The sequence below is a fragment of the Sorex fumeus genome, unplaced genomic scaffold, assembly GCF_029834395.1.
Source record: "Sorex fumeus unplaced genomic scaffold, SorFum_2.1 ptg000102l, whole genome shotgun sequence".
Classification (NCBI taxonomy): domain Eukaryota; kingdom Metazoa; phylum Chordata; class Mammalia; order Eulipotyphla; family Soricidae; genus Sorex; species Sorex fumeus.
In genome coordinates, this window is record NW_026606159.1 from 487,581 (window position 1) to 510,448 (window position 22,868).

Here is a 22,868-nt window from a genome sequence, read left to right on the forward strand (position 1 = left end):
TCTCTCTCTCTCTCATTTTAGGCGTTATGCTTTGCAATAAGATGCTGAAAGATTATCATGCATATCCCTTTGCCTCCTTTCAACACTCAATTCTTGTCCAGCGTGATCATTTCAGTTAATGTCATAACGGACCCGCCTCTATCTTCATCCACACACCCTTGTGTCAATGTCCGACTACTGACCGGTCCTCCTGGCGGCCCCGATTTCTGCCCTTCTCTTTGTGCAGATGGTGCCAGGTAAATGCTGTGACTGGCACTGGGTTGGGGCCACACCCTGAGCAGCCCCTGGGCCTCTGGATACGCCAGGCAGATCTCTCACGGCCTTTACTGGAGACCAATGGTGCTGGGCTTGGCAAGGCCCACAAATGCCGGCAGCAGAGAACCAACCAGCAGGGCAGCAAGAAGCGCTCCCCTGTCCCTCCTGCAGCAAGGGGCATTTCAGGAGGACACGCTCCCCTTCCTCCCCTCTCCCTCCTGATGCTTTCCCGGGTTTTTCTAGACAATGCTTTTGTGTTTATCCCTCTCTCCAAATAATGGCAGTGATTATATATATATATATGTATATATATATATAACATATATATATGCTGAAGCAAACAGCACCCGGCCCAGACAAGGTCAGACCTGAACACCTGAAGAACCTGCCGTCAGTACTCATCAATACACTGGCTCGGCTCTTCACTCGCTACCTGTCTGAATGCAAGGTTCCATCTCAATGGAAAACCAGCAGGACCGTACTACTGTTCAAGAAGGGAGACATCCATGACATTGGCAACTATCGCCCGATCTGCCTATTGTCTGTCATCTACAAGTTGTTCACTCGAGTCATCCTGAATAGGATTGGCAGAACACTAGATGAAGGACAACCATGTGAGCAAGCAGGGTTCCGCAAAGGATTCAGCACCATCGACCATATCCACACGATAACCAAGCTCATTGAGGTTTCTCGGGAGTTCAAGATGCCGCTCTGCTTAACGTTCATTGATTTAAAGAAGGCCTTTGATTCTGTTGAGACGGAAGCGGTCATTGAAGCCCTAGCCAATCAGGGCATTCAAGCCCAATACATCAGGATCCTCCGTGAGCTGTATTGCGGATTCACTACCAGGATCTCACCATTCTACAAAGAAGTGATCGTTGATGTCAAGAGAGGGGTGCGGCAGGGTGATACCATTTCACCAAAACTCTTCAGTGCCACCCTCGAGAACATCATGCGACGACTGGAATGGGAAGGAATGGGAGTGAAGATAGATGGTCGGCAACTACACCACCTCCGCTTTGCTGATGACATTGTTTTAATAACACCAAACATCAGCCAAGCGGCACAAATGCTGGCCGACTTTGACCGTGAGTGTGGAAAGGTAGGACTACAGCTGAATCTTACGAAGACAATGTTGATGAGAAACAGCCTCGTTCCTGACGCCCCATTCGCTCTCAATGGAACGACCATCTCCGAATGCAACAGCTATGTGTACCTAGGTCGAGAGGTCAACATGACAAATGACCTGGCACCCGAGCTGCGCAGGAGGAAGAGAGCGGCTTGGAACGCCTTCAAGAACGTCGAAGAAATAGCTAAGAGGACGAAGAACCTCCGGCTCCGGGCACATCTCTTTGATTCCACTGTTCTTCCTGCATTAACATATGCCTCAGAGACCTGGGCCCTACGCAAACAAGATGAGAACGCCATTCAGGTCTCCCAAAGAAGAATAGAAAGAGCTATGCTTGGAATATCACGTTTCACTCAAATGAGAGAACGAATCCGGAGTTCTGACATCCGTCGACGATCAAGGATCAGGGACGCTGTCTCATTTGCCAAGGTGTCGAAAATCAGATGGGCTGGTCACGTAATGAGATTTAAAGACGACCGTTGGACTAGAGCTGTTACTGATTGGATTCCACGGGATGTCAAGAGACCGCGTGGCCGCCCACCTACCAGATGGTCAGACTTCTTTGTCAAGGTCATGAACGATCGGTTTGAGGCCCTCCATGTTCCCGGAGCGAAGAGATGCCATTGGGCTACACTAGCACGCGACAGGGACAAATGGAGACGTTACTGGCGCCCGCTCGAGCAAATCGACGACTAACGGGAAGTTAAGTGATTAAGTGATATATGTATATATATATATACATATATTCAGGCACGGTCCTCCCATTGTTCGATTTGCTCGAGCGGGCCCAGTAACGTCTCCATTGGAGACTTTGTTGTTACTGTGTTTGGCATCTCGAATACGTCACAGGGAGCTTGCCAGGCTTTGTGGTGTGGGCGAGATACTCTTGGTAGCTTGCCGGGCTCTCCGGGAGGGGAGAAGGACTCGAACTTCAGTCGGCCACGTTGGCTGCGTGCAAGGCAAACGCCCTACCGCTGTGCTATCACTCCAGCCTATACACACACACACACACACACACACACACACACACACACACATATGAGAAATCTACCAGAAAGAAAACGAATGAGGCAACCAAGGAGAACCCAAGTTGGTGATACACAGAACAGGTTGGTCTCTACTGGAGGGGAAGGGAGTGGGGGTGTGGGGAGTGGAGGAAAATGAGAAAGGGGATTCCAGATTATGGTGGCGGCTGGGAACAAGACTTTCAGGGACACAGCAGAGACAGAAGCTGAATTCGAATGCCGTACGCCGGATACATTCCATTTGATGACCAACCCCAGAGGCTTCCACGGAAACGGGCAGAAATTGGGGCCGCCAGGAGGACCGGTCAGTAGTTGGACATTGACACAAGGGTGTGTGGGTGGAGAGTAATTAAGAGGAAGGAGGGTGAATTATGACGTTGATGGAAACGATCACTCTGACAAGAAATGACTTGGTCTATGGTCCATTAAAAAAAAATCACTCAATGCCCCACCTGGGAAAGTTATCTCTTTTTTGGTTGTTGTTTGTTTTGGGGTCACAGTCTGCGATGCTCAGAGCTTACTCCTGGTCCTACACTCAGGAATCACTCCTGGTGGTGCTTGGGGGAGCCTATGGGATGCCAGGAATCGAACCTGGGTTGGCTGCATGCAAGGCAAGTGTCTTACCCATTGTCCTATTGCTCCGGCCCTGGAAGTTTACCTCTTTAGGTGGCCAAAAAGAAAGTCTCCCAATTGCTCTGGAGACTTCTACATGCCCCATCATTCCACTGCAGGGCAGTATCACTGGCTCTGGGAAATACTGTCACAAAACCAGTATTGTCTTATAAATTTTTTTAAAAGGAATACCCTCTCTCTAAAGGCACATCCTTAAGATGCTTTATCATGGTCTGACAGGTATTCTTCATGATTATTTAATACAATGTTATACACCCATTATTGTATTGCTAGAGCGGGCCCAGTAACGTCTCCATTGGAGACTTTGTTGTTACTGTGTCTGGCATATCGAATACTCTCGGTAGCTTGCGGGGCTCTCCGAGAGGGGCGGAGGAATCGAACTCGGGTTGGCCATGTTGGCTGCGTGCAAGGCAAACGCCCTACTGCTATGCTATCGCTCCAGCCCATTATTGTATTATAAAAGGATAAAGACTATCGATCACATGGCTGAACGAAAGTTCCAGAACAGCAGTCAGTCATGTGATGCTCAATGTTTCAAGAAGAGGCTTATGCACTGTGGGTGAATGACCTCCAACTGCCAACAGTTAGCCCTTCCGTGTGGTCAAAGCCAGCCAGTAGACCTAGACACGGAACCCGGGAATCTCACACAAAAAAGATTTTGAGTCAAAAACTGGGGGGAAAAAAACAAGGGTGATGCCACCATCTGCCCCAACAGAACCCCAGCAGCTGAAAACCTCCAGAACCCAACTGCCACCATGCTCATGGCCCATCTCCACACGCTTGGGACGAGCCTCATGCATGAAAATCAATCTGCTGAAAAATTCAGGTATGTGAGTTTTGTGACCGAAATCTCCAAGCTCTCATGGAGTCGGGAAAGGGCAACCTACCCCCCATCTCCCTATTCTTCTGACAGCATGGCAGTCACGCCCATGAACTGCCTCTGGCACCATGGGAGCTCATCAATGGCCATGATCCAGAGATTCCAAATAAATCTTGGAAGAGAGCAACACGCTGCAGATAGGTCTCTGGACCCCCAAATCACCGTCCATTTAAAAATTTAACTCCAGCTCTATCACCCTACTTAAAATTATAGAATTCCTGGAGCAACTCGACACCACTGATGTACCAAGAGTAGCACACCCCGTTGATGGGGTGTGAAGTAGAAGGAACCGATCTTGATTAAAAAAAAAAAAGATTAGCACACAAGGCTCATCCTGTAACAACATGTTAGTTAGCTCTTAGTAAGCTCTTACACATGGGCTCAGTGGCTCCGGGGTGGGATACAACAATCTTCACACACTTTCCTCTAAGGAAACTTTTTTGGATCATTTCTAGTGGATTATTCAAAAGCAACACAAAATAAATTATTTAGGATATACTTTTGGGCTGGAGTGATAGCACAGCGGTAGGGCGTTCGCCTTACAAGCGGCCAACATGGCCGACCCCGAGTTCGATTCCTCCGCCCCTCTCGGAGAGCCCGGCAAGCTACCGAGAGTATTCGATATGCCAAACACAGTAACAACAAAGTCTCCAATGGAGACGTTACTGGGCCCGCTCGAGCAAATCGACGATCAACGGGAGGCCCTTTACCTTTACCTTACCTTATACTTTTGGTATAGGCTTGGGTGGTGGTTGGGAAAATTCGAAATAATGGTGCTGGGAAGGTGTAGATGGGTGGCGGTGGTGGGATTGGTGTTGGAATATTGAATCTAATAAATCATTGGGCTGGAGTGATAGCACAGCGGCAGGACATTTGCCTTGCATGTGACCGGCCTGACCCAGCCAGGTTCGATTCCTCCGCCCCTCTCGGAGAGCCCGGCCAGCTACCGAGAGTATCGCGCCCCCACACCAAAGCCTGGCAAGCTCCCCGTGATGTATTCGATATGCCAAACACAGTAACAACAAGTCTCAAAATGGAGACTTACTGGGCCCGTTGGAGCAAACAATGAACAGGAGGGCAGGGCATGCATTGCAGAGCTAATAAATCAGTGTGAACAACTTAAAAAAATAAATACATAAAAGGTAAGGCAAATTAAATTTTTTCAAAAACATGAAAAGCAGATGCAAAGAGGCTCTGTCTGAAAAAAGTAAAACCGACACAAAGCTACGCCGTAATTGTTTTCCTCATTTCCTCTGGGTCATTTCCCAGATTCCTGCCATCCGAGGGCCCTACCTGTGTCAGTGTGGGGTGTGGGGTGTGGGTGGTAGAGTGCCATTCAAAAATTCAATTCGGGGAAACTGCTGGCATTTGGGGGGCTTGTGCTTTAGGCTCGACTTGAGTCCGTTAATAAGAATTTCACGACTGCCGTTAAGCTGCTTCCAGACACTGCAGACAAACCTGGTCCCTCACCGTGGGCCTGTCCAGCGGGGTCAGGGCGAGGGGTGGCCACTGCTGGGGTGGGGGACGTTCTCTTCCCATCCAGAAGCATCACCCAGGGGCAGGGCACAGAGACTGTGATGTGCCTCGGGCCAGGATCTGTCCTCCCCTCTCCCGTGACCTCGATCCACTTCTGCCGGTGTCTCAAAATCCCAACCTTTTATGAATTTATTCACTCACTGAGGTGGTTTGGGGCCCACGGGGCGGGGCATCTGGGAGAGGCGGGGCGTCTGGGGAGGGGCGGGGCGTCTAGGGAGGGGCGGGGCATCTGGGAGAGGCGGGGCGTCTGGGGAGGGGCGGGGCGTCTAGGGAGGGGCGGGGCATCTGGGAGAGGCGGGGCATCCAGGGCGGGGAGGGGCGGGGCTTCTGGGAGGGGCGGGGCGTCTGGGAGGGGCAGGGCATCTGGGAGAGGCGGGGCATCCAGGGCAGGGAAGGGCGGGGCGACTGGGACGGGAGGGGCGTCCTGGGAGGGAAACGGCAGGGCGGGGCATCTGGGAGAGGCGGGGCGTCTGGGGAGGGGAGGGGCGTCTAGGGAGGGGCGGGGCATCCAGGGCGGGGAAGGGTAGGGCACCTGGAAGGGGCGGGGCGTCCTAGGAGGGGCGGGGCATCTGGGAGGGAAAGGGTGTCTGGGGAGGGTTGGGGCATCTAGGGAGGGGAGGGGCGTCTAGGGAGGAGCGGGGCGTCTGGGAGAGGCGGGGCGCCTGGGAGAGGCGGGGCATCCAGGGCGGGGAAGGGCGGGGCGACTGGGAGGGGCGGGGCGCCTGGGAGAGGCGGGGCATCCAGGGAGGGAAACGGTGGGGCGCCTGGGAGGGGCGGGGCATCTGGGAGAGGCGGGGCGCCTGGGGAGGGGCGGGGCATCCAGGGCGGGGAAGGGCGGGGCGCCTGGAAGGGGCGGGGCGTCCTAGGAGGGGCGGGGCATCTGGGGAGGGGAGGGGCGTCTAGGGAGGAGCGGGGCGTCTGGGAGAGGCGGGGCATCCAGGGCGGGGAAGGGCGGGGCGACTGGGAGGGGAGAGGCGTCCGGGGAGGGGCGGGGCGTCTGGGAGAGGCGGGGCATCCAGGGCGGGGAAGGGCGGGGCGCCTGGGAGGGGCGGGGCATCTGGGAGAGGCGGGGCGTCTGGGGAGGGGAGGGGCGTCTAGGGAGGGGCGGAACATCCAGGGAGGGGAAGGGCGGGGCGCCAGGGGAGAGGCGGGGCGCCAGGGGAGAGGCGGGGCGCCTGGGGAGGGGCGGGGCATCCAGGGCGGGGAAGGGCGGGGCGACTGGGAGGGGAGGGGCGTCCTAGGAGGGGCGGGGCATCTGGGAGGGAAAGGGTGTCTGGGGAGGGTTGGGGCATCTGGGGAGGGGAGGGGCGTCTAGGGAGGGGCGGGGCGTCTGGGAGAGGCGGGGCGCCTGGGCCACACCCTGAGGTGCTCAGGGCTCCTTCCTGGCTCTGCATTCAGAGGTCACTCGTGCTCAGGGGGCCTTATTGGGTGCTGGGGGTCAGACTCAGGCCCACCACATGCAAGGCGAGGGCTTTCCTGCACGCTCTCTCCAATCTGGTTTTATTTTTAGGAGCCTCCCAAGTCGCTCTCGGGAGGTTGGAGGCCACCAGCAATTCTCCACCAACCCGTGATTCAGTGCGAGACCCCAAGGTTTGCAAAGTGCTTTGGCTCAGGCCCCCAGGTCCACATCCCAGGGAGCGTGGGACCACGTGGTGCTGGGGATCCCATCTCAGCCAGGCACTTGCTAGCCCGTGTCCTAACTGCTCTCTCCTCCCAGCGCCGTCTCCATCCCCTCTCCAGGAAGGGTCTGAATTTCTAGCTCCTTCTCAGCCAGCTGCCTTCACAGCCCAAGTCGGCCCCAGGAGCTCTAGGGCTCAGGGCAAGCTCGGGGCAAGCCGGGCTCAGAGTAGGCGTCTGGCTTTTGGCCCCGGAATGCGCAAAGATCTCAGGACAGGAACAGCACAGCCACCGGGGCCGCTGGGGTCACAGGCCCCCGAGGCTGGCCTTGAGGACAGACGGTCACCGGGGGAGCCGAGCAGAAGTGGACAGAGAGGGGCCTGAGATAGCTGGTGTGCAGGTTTCAACAAGAAATACTCAGCAGGCCGATAAAACACCTGTCAACAACAATAGTTAACCACATGAGGGTCAAGTGATTAGGAATGAGCGCTAATTGCCTTTTCACACTTGATTACAATCCGTTTCTATTTTGGAGGTGTCTCTTGAATATCAAATGGGGCTTGCGGGGCACAGGAGACCTTCCCTGGCCCTGTCGGAAGCTTCTCCCGGGGTATGCAGCCGCCCCTGCTGAGCCCCTCCTGCGTGACCCTCTGAGATGGAGGTAAGAGATGGGGGGAGGGGATCGGAGCCACATCTGGCGACACTCGGGGCTCACTCCTGGCTCCCTGCTCAGAAACGGCTCATGGTGGGGCTCTGGGATCCCACGTGGTACCGGGGACAAAACCAGTGTTGGTGGCAGGCAAAGCAAGCGCCCTACCCACTGTGCTATCCTCCCAGATGTGCAAAGTGCTCTGGAACATCTGGGCTTCCAGGGCTCGTGTGTGTGGTGGGGGGGGGGTCTGGGTCTAGCTGAACCCCAGGAGTCCCCACAGAGAGGACTGAGCTCTGTTCGCTCCATGTTGGAATCCGTGGGCTGAGCACATGGGAAGCTGTTCGGGGATGAAGGCTGAGACACGCCATGGCCCGGAGGATTCCCTGCTTTTCCCTTTCCGGTCCTGGGCTCACCACGTTACATGAGTTTCTCCACCTGCTGGATATTAACCCTAAATGTTTTAGGTTTCATCGGTGAGTAGCTCCTCCCCCCCCCCCCCCCCCCCCCCCCCAGAGCAGCTTGAGAGCATCCCTAATCCTCCGAGTTTATCATTAACCTTTCCTTTGTGTTTTGTCTCTCATGGTCACAATCCCCCAAGTCAGGCTTGTTTACTTATCAGTCAAAACTTTCTGGTAATTCTGGGCTTTGTATTTGTAGTAAATTGCCTGCTTTTCTATTCCCCTTTTTCATATTTTACTAGAGAGTAATGTTCTTTGCTTAAACACAGAAAGACTGTGAATGCTATAATCCTAATATTTGGGAGTTACTGACTCTGAAACATATCTACTCCTGGGCATTTATCATAATTACTTGACTCAGGCTTCGGTTGCTATAGGTTCTAACACCCCACAGGGAGGTCCCGCTGTGAGACTGGGATGGACCTGGGGTAACTGGCGAAGCTACCCTAGCATCGAAATGGGACAATTTCGAAAGCATAAAAGCATGGTCTTGATGCAAAGCTGTTATGAATTAAGAGACAGGAAGGCAAGCTGAACCGGGCTGAGGACCAAGTCTGGGATTTACGGTAAATGCCTTGCTCAGGATACCTCTGAGCTCAGAGAACTAAGTTTTGGAATCTATATTTCTTACTGTGTTTATCCAAATAACTGCAAGTATTAATAAGCAGTAAACTTAATCGTTTAATATGTATAACTAAAGGCAAAGTGAAAATACAGATATCCCTGGAGACAGAGTGTCTCCTTCAGTTAACGCCCCCCCCCCCAAGAGAACTGCCTCTGCTGAAATGCTTTACCTCTGTAAATGATCAATCCACCTATGTGCAGTCCTATACCTTGAAGCCCTTCAGATGTGCAATGAATATGCTAGCAGCTGGGGGCTGGAGCAATAGCACAGCGAGTAGGGCATTTGGCTTGGACGTGGCTGACACAGGTTCAATTCCCAGCATTCCATATGGTCCCCTGATTCCTGCCAGGAATAATTACTGAGTGCAAAGCCAGGAGTAACCCTTGTGCATTGCCAGATGTGACCCAAAAAGCAAAAGAAAAATAAATAAAAATTTAAAAAATATGCTAGCAGCTCTGCATTAAGCAGACCATTTTGACCATCCGTCTGTGGTCCCCCGTCTCTTTGTTCTTCTGCTGGGGAGGCCGGGGGAGGCAGCTCTTGACCACCAAAAGCATATGTCACGTTCCCCCCCCACCCCTCATCGTGAAATCACATCCACCTTTATGATGAAACTGGCTTCACGGAGAGGGACAGACAGAATGACCACACTCATTTGTGGGATACAAAAAAATAGTATGAGACCAATATCCACAGCCAGGGAAAAACAGGGGCCAGGCGGGCTGGTCAATGGGTGGAAGCTTGCCACAGGTGTGTGTGGGGGGCGGAGGGCAATTAGGATAGAGCGGGGAGCAGTGTGACGTTAATATTGGAAACGATCGCTCTGCACAAGACCTGGGCGTGGAGAGTAGGTAACAGGATCTACCTGATAGAATCTTTCAGTCTCTGTATTGCAAACCATAATGCGCCAAAGTGGGGGGTAGGGGGGGTGCGCCACAGACGCAGGTGGGGTGGGAGGTGGGAGGTGGGAGGGAGACTGGGGACATTGGTGGAGGGAAATGCACACTGGTGAGGGGATGTCCCCGTTGGAACATGATGTGACTGAAACCCAATCATGGACAACCTTGTAACTGTACCTCACTGTGATTCAATTAAAAAATAAATGAAAAAGAAAGAAACTGGCTTTGCGTTAAGATGGTTTGGCCTTGGCTCTGGGCTACCATCACTGTTCTGGGCACTTGTCAGGGCCAGCGGGTCAGGCGAGTTGCATGTATGTTCACCTGAGTATCTTTTGCCAAATCATCAGGACGTAACCCCGACAGAGGCAAAGGAGATGTGGGTCTAGGGGGTCTCGGGCCTGCCACCACAGCCTCACTACACCTCACACAACCCTACCTTTGAGGACTTGGAAGCCAATGGACACCATCAGTTACTGTGAAGGCAACAAAAGAATAATAATAATAATAATAATAATGACAAGAAGAATGATGATAATAATAATAATGGCATAAGATGCAAGAAGATAAGGAAAAAAGTTCAAAATTCAAAAATGATTTAAGGACTGAGCAAGTGAATGTGAGTTTTTGTGGTATTTCAGGGTCATGGGTATTTCTAGCAAAATCCAAAAGCAAGTGTTTGAAGCAATGTCTTGTAAGCTAGAGGCCCTGAGTTTGATCCCACGTGGCCCCCGAGTACTGCCAGGAATGGTATGTTGACCCCCAGTGTCACCTGTCATGCCTCATACCCCCCCATCTTTCTCTTGTGTATATCAGTGGTCTCCACACTTTTTGTCTAACTAAGTTGGATCAGTGATGGGTGAATCAATAATCCTTCTCTGTAGAGCCTTTTTGGGGTGCAGGGAGCATGTTCAAGGCCCTGAACTCAACCTCCAAAATGGTATGTTCCTCCAGGCACCGCCGGGGTGGCCCTGCTGGTCTCTTGCATTGCCAGGTGTGACCCCAGGGTCCTGGATGCCAAGTTCCATTAAGAAAGGGCTCCATTCGAAAACAACTTTCATGGAGGCCCTTTCCCCACCAAATACCCAGGGACATGCAGAGTTCAGTGGATGCTACAAAGGGGCTCCTGGACTCTAACAGAGGCAGCAACAGTGCCAGGCGAGAACGACTAACCAGGGCCAGAGCCATGGCACATGGGCCATAGGCTGATGGACAGAAAGCCATCAGAAAGGACTCATGGTGGGATGCAGAGACCAGGGAGGAGAGAACCGAGAACAGGACATGAAGGCATTACCGGCCACCGCTGGGGGTTACAGAGGAGAAGGATAAGAAGGTTCCAGGAGAAGGACAATAAGGAAGGTTCCAGAAGGAGGACAACAAGAAGTTTACAGAAGGAGAAGGAAAATAAGGTTCCAGAAGGAGGACAACAAGAAAGTTCCAGAAGAAGGACAACAAGAAGTTTCCAGAAGAAGGAAAATAAGGAAGGTTCCAAGGAAGACAACAAGAAGGTTCCAGAAAGAGAAGGACAACAAGAAATTTCCAGGAGAAGGACATCCGGGAAGATTCTAGAAGAAGAACAAGAAGGTTCCAGAAGGAGAAGGACAACAAGAAGATTCCAGAAGGATAAGGACAAGAAAGTTCCAGAAGGAGGACAAGAAGTTTCCAGAAGGACAAGAAGGTTCCAGAAGGAGAAGGATAGCAAGGAGGAGCGTCTCCCTTCCCAGACCTGTGCCATGGGCTGCGGACCCCACCCTGCCTTCCCGCTGTCACCTGCTCTGCCCATCAGCGCACATGCAGGCTGTTCTGTGCGATGAACTCGTCTGAAACGGAGACGCTGCCCCTAAGTCGGAGGACACTCGGAAAGAGCTGGCCACGAGTAGCCCGACGCGCACCAACGGGGAGGATTTCGCCCCAGCTTGTGCAGGCACACACGCGTCCCCGGCCAGTGACTGCAGGGCCACGAGCAAAGGCAGGGAGAGGCCGCAGCGGGCAGTGGTGCCCGCCTTACTGGCCTTCGTGCAGGAGGCCAGGTGGGGCACCCTGGGCGGCACGGCCCCGGGGGAGGCGCTCGGGGCTTGCTCCTGACTCTGCACTCAGGGGGCCCTTGGCAGGGCTCAGCAAGACACCCTCAGGGTGCCAGGGATTGAACCCGGGTCGGCCGCACACGAAGCAGCCCTGCACTGTCACGCTGCACACCCCCACCACATTTTCCATAGAGGACAAGGGCACTGCCGTGGGCATCTGAGAACAGCCCCAAGGGAACGACCAACAGGAAGCTCCAGGGCCCGGGAGACGCACATGCTGAACCCGGGCCCAATCCCCAACCCCCCCCCCCCGGGTCCCCCAAGCACTGCTGGGACACCAAGCCTGGAGTCAGATGTCACCTCACATCCAATATCCTCTACTGGGTTCCTGGCGGGCAATGAAAGCTAAATTTTGTCTAGCTTCCATCTGGTCCAGACACAGTAACAACAAAGTCTCCAATGGAGACGTTACTGGGCCCGCTCGAGCAAATCGATGATCAACAGGAGGGCCTATTCCATCTGGTCCATCGCCACTCAGCTCTCTGTTCTGGTCACACCAGATTCTGGTGCTGTGAGCAGGTGACCTCAGGGCCTTTGCACGGACTACTGCCCCAGCAGATCTCACCTCTCCGCTCTGCAGCCCTGGGTTCGAGTGATATAGGTGGCTGCCTTGTGGCCAGCCGACTTCCCTGACCCTACACCACCGGTCAGGGCTCTCTTCCCCAGCAACCCCTGCACTATGACCTGGCCTGACCCACCAGCCAGACTCACTCCTCCCCCGTCCCCAGGTGACACACGCTGCGCCTCATTCCCAGTCCGGCGCTCGGCGGGCCCCGTCTGAACCAGAGAGGACGTGGCTAATAATAACAGGAGCACACAGTCCGCTATTGATGGCGGCGAGCGGGAACGCGCCAGCCCAGAGACAGACTCCCCTCCCTGGTCCCACAGGAGAGGGAAGTAGTAAATAAGGGCGCTAAGCAAACAGCCGGGGCCGACGCCTGCACCCCGCCAGAGCCCACTTGGCCACTACAGAGGCGCTTTCAGGGCCCCGGGGCCCCAGCCAGGCTGCGGAGGGAGGGCGGGCGGGGGGCCGGCCCGGGGTGGGAACGCCAACACACGGCGGGCTTTGTCCCTGGGCTGGCATCGGCCCCAAAGCCACAGACTGTTTGGGGGTGTCAGGCACCCAATTCCCCCAAAGCTGCCTCCCCCACACCCATTCAGAAGGGCGGGGGCTGGGGGCAGCTGGGGGCTGCCCGCCCTACAGATTCCTTCCCCTCCAGGTCCTCTGGCCGTGGGGTTCGAGGGCTCCATTCCCCAGGAATGCCCAGGAGCCTCCCCTTACCAGCCTTGGGGTGTGCTGACTTTGAATTAATGGTAAACTTATTTATTTGGGGGACGGACCAGTTGGTGCTCAGCAGGGAACCATGCAGGCTGGGGGTTGATCTTGGGTCCTAACCACTGAGCTCTCCACCCCCAACCCCTTGTTCTTTTTGGAGGAGGATGGCTGCCTCCCTGCCCCTTGACCCTCCGGGGCTCCACGGACCCAGCAAATTGGAGCCAGAGGAGAGGACCGTGGTCACGGGAGGGGCCCGGCCCAGTCCAGCCGCCTTGTGGACCCAGAGAGGTTCTGCCCCCCTGCGGGAAGCCGGGCAAAGGCGGGCAGATGGGCTGAGGGGCAGTCTGCCGCTCGCCAGATGCCGGGCACCATCAGGATTAACGGGCTGGAGACTCAGGTAGCCCCGTCTGGAAGCTCCCTGATGACTGCAAGATGCTCTCCACAGAGGGAAAGGTTAATCGGAGCCCCAAGCGGGGAGACGGCGACTGCTTTGCTCAAAGTGCCGGGTGCGGGGATGAGCTGTGGGAGGGAGAGGCCTGAGAGGCAGCCCCAGCCTGCACGGCTCGGTGAGGCCAGCTCCACAGCCCAGCGCCGGCCACCCCCTGTCCACAGCCCCAAATCGGCCACCCCCTGTCCACAGCCCAGCGCCGGCCACCCCCTGTCCACAGCCCCAAATCGGCCACCCCCTGTCCACAGCCCAGAGCCGGCCACCCCCTGTCCACAGCCCCAAATCGGCCACCCCCTGTCCACAGCCCAGAGCCGGCCACATGCTGTCCACAGCCCAGCGGCGGCCACCCCTGTCCACAGCCCCAAATCGGCCACCCCCTGTCCACAGCCCAGAGCCGGCCACCCCCTGTCCACAGCCCCAAATCGGCCACCCCCTGTCCACAGCCCAGAGCCGGCCACATGCTGTCCACAGCCCAGCGGCGGCCACCCCTGTCCACAGCTCAACGCCGGCCACCCGCCCTCTGCAGCCCGGCGCTGGGTCCCAGTGCTTAGCCGCTCAGGCTTGTGCCCTGATACATTTTGCTGAGCTGGGGACCAACCCCAGGGCCAGCCACGTGCCAGGCCAGTGCTCTGCCATCTTGGCTCTGACCCTGAAAGCCGTGGCCGCTGGACAGTGCTGCCCCCTTCACACACCCCACGGAGGTGCGGGGGCCAGGCAAACCTGGGATTTCCAGGGGGCATCAAGGCCCCTCTCCTGGCGAGGAGGCAGGCTCGGTCCCAGGTGAAGCAGAGAGGGTGACTGGCACAGAGGTGAAAGGACAGAAGGGACCAGAGACCCTCCAGCCCCCCGACACACACACACACACACACACACACACACACACACACACACACACACAACACCCACGGCACATCCTGCTTTAGGCAAGAAGGCAAGTGGGTACTTGAGGGTGCTGATGTGATGGCCTGGTGCTCCCCCCCTACCCCGGGCTCTGCCCACCAGATGCCCACAGCCCCCCTCTGTGTGCCCCGCATTGGAAACACCGGTAGCCCAGCCCCGTGCCCTCGGGGGAGGCAGGGAATTGCTGGTTTAGCCGAGGCTTCAGTTCTTCAGTTCCGGTGAACAATTGGCAGCTAATTAGCTAATGATAACTATTAGCCTGGCTCCTCACGGGAGCCCCAGTGCTGACTGGCACAACCCAGCAAAGACCCGGGGGTCCCAGCCCAGCAGAAGGAGGCGCCTGGGGCCGTGCTGGACGGGACGAGGCCCCCAATCAGGGCCCTCAGCATCTTGCCCCCCTCCAGGGCCCGCCGCCCGAGAGAGTGCCCTATTCGTCCCGACCTCCGGGGATGCCCAGGGCCTGAGTGGGCACCGCGGTTTAACTGAGCGTAAGGAAAACGCGCGTTATTTGTACAGAAACCCAGAGTGATGTGCCAACGTGGCAGAGCTCCCTGATGCAGGCTCTGGCCTGGGTAAGGCGTCCTCAAACGCTCCCCTGGCCAGCACCTGCACCCCCGGCCCTGCCCATCTCCTTCCTTATATCACGGCCCCTCGATCACCACCGAAATCCCAGGAGGGGCTTGGCTCGCACACCGGGGCAACCTCCCTCGCCCACCGGCCCCCACCAGGATGAAGGCTCTCTGGTCACAGAACTTTCTGGGCTGTTAGCTGCCGAACTGTGAACATGGTGCCTTGCTCATTGCTTCTTGTTTCTTGTTTCGGGGGCACACACACACTCACACACACTCAGCGTGCTCAGCGGTGACTTTGTGCTCGGGGGCCACTCCTGGCAAGGGTCAGGGCTGGGGGGCGCTGTGGTGTCAGGGATGCCAGGCAAGCGTCTCCCCTGCTGTACTCGGCCCCTGCTGTTTGGATGAGGGACGGGCGGGAGGGGCTGGCGCTGGTGCCCCTCCCCTCCCGACGTCTTTTCTTCCCCCTTCCACATGAGGGGACACTCACCCCTGCCTTTTCGCCTACCTTGCCCGCCCTCCCATGAGCAGATCAAAGGAACTCGGGCACTGGGTGTGCATGCAGGCAGAGAGCTGGGTTCACAGAAGCCTGGACGGACCCTCTCCCTCCCTCTCTCTCTCTCTCTCTCTCACACACACACACACACACTCACACACACAAACACACACTTAACATCTCACACACATACACATATACATACTTACACACACACAAACTCACACAAGCACTTTAACACTCACACACATACACCCATCCATACTTACACAAACACACACGCACTTCACACACACTCTCACACACTCACACACTTCACACTCACACATTCGCACTCACACACATATACACACTCGTACTCACACACACTCACATTCATATACTCACACACTCACATACCACACCACAACCTAACACACATATACTCACACTCACACACACTCACACTCATATACTCACACACACTACACACACATATTCACACTCACACACTCACACTCATACATGCAAATGCTCACACTCACACACTACACACATATACTCACACACATACTACACACACATTCACACTCACATACGCTCACACACACACTCACACATATACTCACACACACACACATACACTCATACACAACCACTCTCACACAGACACTCACACACACAGAGTCAGTGGCGCATGCACACATGGGCATGCCCACATGCATCCCACAGAAGGTCAGAGGGACGGTGTTGGGTGCTCCTGAGCCCCGGGACGGAGAGGCTGTGGAAGTGCTCTGTGCGTGGCTGGCGCGGGAGGGCAGGCAGAGATGGCTGGCACGGGGCAGGGCAGTACTGACCTGGCTCTCCCGAGAGATCAGCGGGCTCGGCTGCGGGTCCTGCGGGAAGAAGAAAGGAGAAAGGAGGCGTGAGAAGAGAGAACCTGGAAAACGGTGACCCCGTGCCCAGCACCACTTAACCATGCCGTGGGACAACCCCACGGGGGGAGCCCTTACCCACGACCCAGACCCAGGACCTGGGAACAGGACGGTCCGGCCTGACCGGCCCCCAGATCACTTCCGCCCACACCCAGAGGCTCCCAGAGGCACCCACGTCCCAGGTCGGGGACGCACGCACAGGGACCCTGAAGATGATGAAGCAAGAGAAATTAAGCAGAGAAGCCCCCCGGCCGGAGAGGGCCAAGGGGGTTCCGATCCTGCCGAGGAGGGGAAGATGGGGTTCCGAGGGATTAGGGGTAAACCTGGGAGAATACAAAGTCCTCCTTAGGGGCAAGACCACCAATTGGTGTCTGATCTTGGAAAGAATGAGGGAAGAAAGAGACGGAGACACAGACAGAGAAGCTTAATTCCTGCTCCGGCAGCACATTCCAGCGGGCCCGGGAAGCGGCTTTTCAGGCGAGAAGGCCAAGAAAAGTCTATTCATTCACTCGCGACAAAAGCCAATTGACTGGAAGGGCTTGGTGGGAATGTCTCGGGTCATTAAACATGAACTCTTGAGGCGGAGGCTGGGGGGTGGGGGGGCAGAGGGGAGGCGAGGACGGCGGGGAGGAGGCCCCTGGTTTTCAAGCAAGCCGTTTCCAGGGGAAACAGGAAGCCGGGACATAAAAGCTATTTTTGTCTGCGCTGTGCGAGCTTGGAACGGAACCGCTTTGGATTCGGGGTTCTGCGGAAGACAACCACCAAGTGCCTTCTAGAGAAAGGCATGGTTTGAGGGCGCGGAAGGCAGATGGGTGAGAAGCTTCCCTTGGTCCCAGCAGACTTTGCCAACGGTGTCTGAGGGTGCCGTGCAAATGAGCACCGGCCAGCCGGCAGGCGAGGGGGTGTCAGGGCATCTATTTTTTTGTGTGTGTCTGGCTTGATTTCCCCCCTACTAACATCCTCCTGGTTCATCCAGGCTGTCCCCTAAGGCAAGATTTCCATCTTTAATTTTCGGCAGTATTAGAATGAAAATCCTTCCGGCACATTCCCCTAGGGTCCTGGGGCCACTCCTGGTGACATCTGAATGGTTGGGATTCAACGACTAGTCATGTGGTGCTGAGGAGCAAGACTGACATCCCCAAGGCCACACACAGGCCAGGCATATACTCCTGCCCTTTGACCTCTCTTCCTGGCACTATGGATCGATTTCCATCTTTTTAAAGGCGGAATACTAGTCCATAGGATGCATATCCCATCTTCTGTTCATCCCTTCCTCGGCTGAGGAGCACAGGGGTTGTTTTCGAATCTTGGTTCTTTTGCGACGCCAGAAGAACCCTCCCTGACGCTCTGCCTAGGGCAGGGTAGTATGCATGCAGTATTCTTAGCACAGCTGGAGGAGGAGGAGGAAACTGGAGCCTTTGAAATCTCTGCCTTAGGCCAACCGCTCCAGACTTCCAAGGTCGTTGTTCGTTGTTCGTTTCCACTGAACTTCCCCTCCTGCCAAATTCTGATTCTGATGCATCCGAAAGCCAAGAGCCCAGGAACACTTGGGTCTCAGGTCAGTTTTGACCTCATTTTCAAGCGAGGGGGGCTTCTCCCTCAATTCTAGTTCCAAGTCCAGTTCCCACCCTAGTTCCAAGGCTCAGAAGGACTCGGCAACGGGAAACATCCTGGGATTTTCACATTTCACCCTAGTCCCAAAGAGTCCTTTAGCCTCACACTTTGGGGCGCGCGTGTGTGTGTGTGTGTGTGTGTGTGTGCGCGCGTGTGCGCGCACGCGCATATGTGCATGATGCAAATATGCACATGTGGGTGTGTACGTGTGTCTCTGTGTGCATATCTGTGTGTGCGTATGTATGTGTGTGTACGGGTGTGTCTCTCTAGTCCATTCACACCCTCTGGATTTGGACGAGAATATGAGACTCTGTATGTACAGTTGACCTTTGCCTCCTTCTCCAAGCCAGGCCCCCACCCAGCCAGACACTCGGGTGTTGGGTGCATGCCCAGATCAATTAAATTGTGCTTCACAGCCAATCAGGCTATTATTGGGGGCTTACGCTTCATCGATTCATGGCTCAGAATCCCAAGAGGGTGATGGGGTGTGGGGGGGAATGCTCTCCAGAACCCCTGAGAACAACTTCACTTTGTGGGGAAACTGCCAGAAACCTCTGGCTTTTGCATCTTCAAAGCTCTGAGCCTGTGGAAGCGAGAAGCAGGGAGCCCCATTTCCTGCCTGGTGCTCCAACACTAGAGACCCTGAAGTCTTGTGGAGTGGGGTCCAATATCTATTCAAAAGCTTCTGGAAGACAAAACACGAGGGTTCTTTCTTTAATGTATTAATTAACTAACCAGAAGGAAGTTAAGAACCCACCAGTGTCTATCTCTTGGACACTCCACTTGCCTACTGCTCGTTGCTCCTTCTGTACAGGACATGAGAAGCCACTCTCTAACGTAATGTGGTCTAGAGAATCCAAGGAGTGAAACACACACACACACACACACACACACACACACACACACACACACACGGTCTCAGGTCTCACTTTCGGTGACCTCCTTCTTAATTGCAGAGGGTAACGAAGTGGAACCGGGTCACTGGGGCTGTCTGCCTGATGCATCACGTCTCTCTAAATTGGGACTCTCTGGTTTACAGTAGAGTAAATTCCTGTCTGTCAGAACAAAGGCTCCTGGAGACCAGAGGGGAATGTGCAACGTGCTCGGAGGCTACAGATGCCTTTCGAATCGCAATGCAAGTGCCAGGGAAGCCAGGGGCTGCCAGGAGCAAGAGGAGCCCTCTTTAACATCACCAAATTGGGGAAGTCAGATGGGGAACTAGGTATATGAGGCAGGAAAACTCTGTCTTCCTCTGCTCCCCGCAACCACACCCCTGGGACATGTGACTTTGTGGTTCTCTTTGTAGAGTGAGCCGCCCCCCTCCCTGGACCAGGCGTGCAGCCACCTGGCCAGCATTGGCAATAAGAAGAGGTTAGAAGATATGCCATAAGCTGAGGCCTGGAGGTACTGGCTGGGCTGAGTGTGATCTCTGTTGCCTGGGAGTCATCATCCCCATGAGAGGAGCAAGCAGGTAGTTCAACAGCAGATGGTCCAAGGAGCAGGAAAGACTTGGGATACAGGTCTGGTCCACCCAGCATCCGCTGGCCCATTCCAGACCAACCTTCCTACATGGCGAGAGCAGACACCATTCTTCCCAAGTCACTCAGCTGCAGGGCACTTGGTTATGCTGTTTATGACTGATGCAGGTAGAGAAATATACAGTCACCGTGACCCCCAAATGAGAAATGACGGGCTGTGTGTATTTTTCCCCCTGAGTCTGCACTATGCCCCTGGAACCTGAATTGGCCAGTCATAACTGATGTTCAAGGACTGCAATGTGTAGGCTCCACGTGAGCTGTACCCCTGCTCCAAGCCAGACAGTCAACCATCAAGAGCTCACGCGCTGTCGGAGGTAGACCAGATGGCTCTGGCAGACAGCCGGTCTATCCTTCTAATTGATGCGGACACCACTGCAGCCCTGGTGGAAGGGACGCCCCAGAAAGCAGTTTTCACTCGCCTGGTTCATTGCAAACCTGACCCCACGGGTGCCGTTACTGTTCAAGTGTTGAGAACAGTTCTGAGTATACTAACAACTACTACTTTGCTGATTAAGTGACACCTAATAGCACGTCCTTTCCAGCACTGTTCAAGGCACTGCCTTATCCTCTATCCGCTTCCACTCATGGCCCCGTTCACCCAAGAGGCATGAACATAATCTGGTCCTAAGGGGCTAGATGGTACCGTGGGTAGGTTGCTTGCCTTGCACATGGCTGACCTGGGCTTGATCCCTGGCACCCCAGATGGTTCCCTGAGCCCAGACAGGAGTGATCCCTGAGCACAGAGCTAGAATTAAGTCCTGAGCACCGCCAGGTGTACTCTGCTCCAATAAACAAAAAAAGAAACAAAAAGCTACAAACCAGGTACATTGGTCATATTAAACAGGTATACAAAATAGGCATGCAAATCAAATATTTACTGATAACTTATAAAGAAAGTTATTTTCAAATATTTTCTAAGTTACTCCAATGATGGGGCCATGACTCACAGTTTAAGAATCTAGGTTCAATATCAATATTGCAAGCCACAATACCCAAAAGGGGGGGGGGAGAGAGAGCGAGAGAGAGAGAGAGAGAGAAACAGAGAGAGAGAGAGAGAAACAGAGAGAGAGAGAGAGAAACAGAGAGCGAGAGCGAGAGCGAGAGCGAGCGAGAGAGAGAGAGAGAGCACGCATCTGCCATAGGGCTGGTGGGTGGAGTGAGTTGATGGTAAAGAACCTGAGAACACTGATGCCAGGAAATAAACACTCGTGGAAGGAGGGGTGTTCAAATCCATCATTAACAGCTTTGTAAGGGTCTATCTCACAGTGATTCAATAAAAAATAAAAAGAATCTAGATTTTAGGGGCCGCAGCAATGGAACAGCAAGTAGGGCCTTTGCCTTGTACACAGCCAACCTGGGTCCAATCCTGGACACTCATTATGGTGTGAGACCTGCCAGGAGTGACCTCTGAGCACAGACTCAAGAGAAAGTCCTGAGCACCGCCAAGTGTGCCCCCCCCAACAAACAAAGAATCTAGTTTCTAAAAAAAAATAAAGAATCTAGTTTCTATACAGACACATCAATCCCCTGACCCTTGTAACAACCCTAAGAGGTGGAAACCACTGTTCCCAGGGCAGATCTGGGAAACTGAGGCTGAGAGGGCTCAAGCAGTCTTCCAAGGTCCCCCTGACCTTGCTGAGTCCAGACTGGACCCCACGGCCCTGCGGATTCCCCAGGAGCTGCTCTGGAGAAGGCACACCCCAACTCCCCCACCCTCCTGCCCTCCTTGGGACCAAGGGAGCTTGCGGCCTCTGCGAAAAGGAAGAAAACTGAAGCAAACAGAAGGCATCCCCATAACGACCGGCTTCCTGTTGGGTCATCTGTACTGGTTTTCTTTGTAAGCAGCTGACTGATGGTGAGGTGGGGTGAGGGGTAGGGGTGTGAGGGGAGGGCGTGGAAATGAACCTGACAGGACTGAAAACCAAAGGCAGTCCCTGTGCCCTGACGGGGGCAGTGCTGAGTCACCCGAAGGACGCCTTCTCCACCAGGAACCACTTCCCAGTCATCCTGGGTTTCAACCAGGGAAACTCCGTCTGCTGTCATGTCTCCTGTGACAGCTGGAGCAAGGCGGGGCCCTGGAGGCAGGGCAAGGAACGCTGGGGAACACTCACTCCGGACTCTGGCAGGGGAGGGCCAGGCGCCGGGGTCCAGGCCTCTGAGATTCAGCCATGCCCAGGGCGGTGGGGGTGGGCGTGGACGGGGGGGGGGGCGGCGGCCATGTGCTCCTCCAGTGTCCTGCAGGCCCCCATTTAGGGTGGCTCATTGGCATCATCATCCTCCCTCAGAAAACATAGCATTTGTTCTAGCATGTTCTATGGACAGAGGTGAGGGCATGGTCTAGGGCCAAGGTGAGTACCCGGGGACTCAAACCTTCAGAGATGGAATTTTCACCAAGTCAGCACTGACCCTGGGTCCCTGCAGCACCCCACCCTGGCACAGACACCCCCAGCCGGGTCCTTGGTTGAACTACAGGGGGTCTTCCCCGAGGGAGTCCTCTGGTGGTGACGGGGGAGGAGCTCTCAGGATCAGGGGGGTGCATCTTGCTCGGCTGCCCCAGGTACCACGGGTGCAGGGGTGAGGGCAGAGAGACTCACCGAGGAGCTGGGGAAGAGGCGGCTGGGGACCATCCAGCTGCAGGGCAACCTGGACGCCAGGGCAGAGGCCTCTGTGGGCGCTTCCATTTGCAGGAGGGACCCTGGCGAGGGCTAAGAAGGGTCTCGCCTCCCAAGCAGGGCTCAGAGACCCTGGGGTCACTCCCAATGGGCTGGCTGGAACCACTCAACGTGCCAGCCCTGCATGAGGCTGCTGCACAGGCCTCCCGGGACCGGGGGTGGGGGGTGGGGGGACTGAACTTGGGCCCAGTACTCCGATCTTTTGAGCCATTTCCCCAGCCCCTGCCAGCAGGCCTCTCACGGCACAAATTTAAGACTCTAAGCCAGGATCCCCAGAATCTGATTTTTTTTTTCATGGAACACCCTTGGGGGAGTCTCGGGTCTACAAAGTTCTGGGAACACTGAACTCTACCACAGAAATGCAGGCTGGAAGGATGGCCAGTGCCCATCCAGTGGCAGGGAAGACACAAACCCCAGGATCTGCCCACGGCAGTGAGCACTGTACGACAAGCCACAGAAAAGCTCCACCCACAGTGCTGGAGGCCAGGAGCCCACACTCTGCGGGCTGAGAGATGGGGCATCTGCCCAGCTCTGCCAGGCAAGCTCCCCATGGCGTATTCGATATGCCAAACACAGCAACAACAAGTCTCACAATGGAGACATTACTGGTGCCCACTTGAGCAAATCGATGCACAACGGGAGGACAGTGCC

The 22,868-nt window shown here is 55.2% G+C and overlaps 1 protein-coding gene across 1 annotated transcript in view; it reads right to left on the reverse strand.

Annotated features, from left to right (window-relative positions):
- Positions 1-22,868, reverse strand: part of XYLT1 (xylosyltransferase 1) — a 202,409-nt gene that overhangs the window by 115,773 nt on the left and 63,768 nt on the right. The window contains exon 3 of the mRNA XM_056134734.1: positions 16,316-16,354. Within this exon, the coding sequence (XP_055990709.1) occupies positions 16,316-16,354 (39 nt within the window). The remainder of the gene's footprint in view (positions 1-16,315; positions 16,355-22,868) is intronic.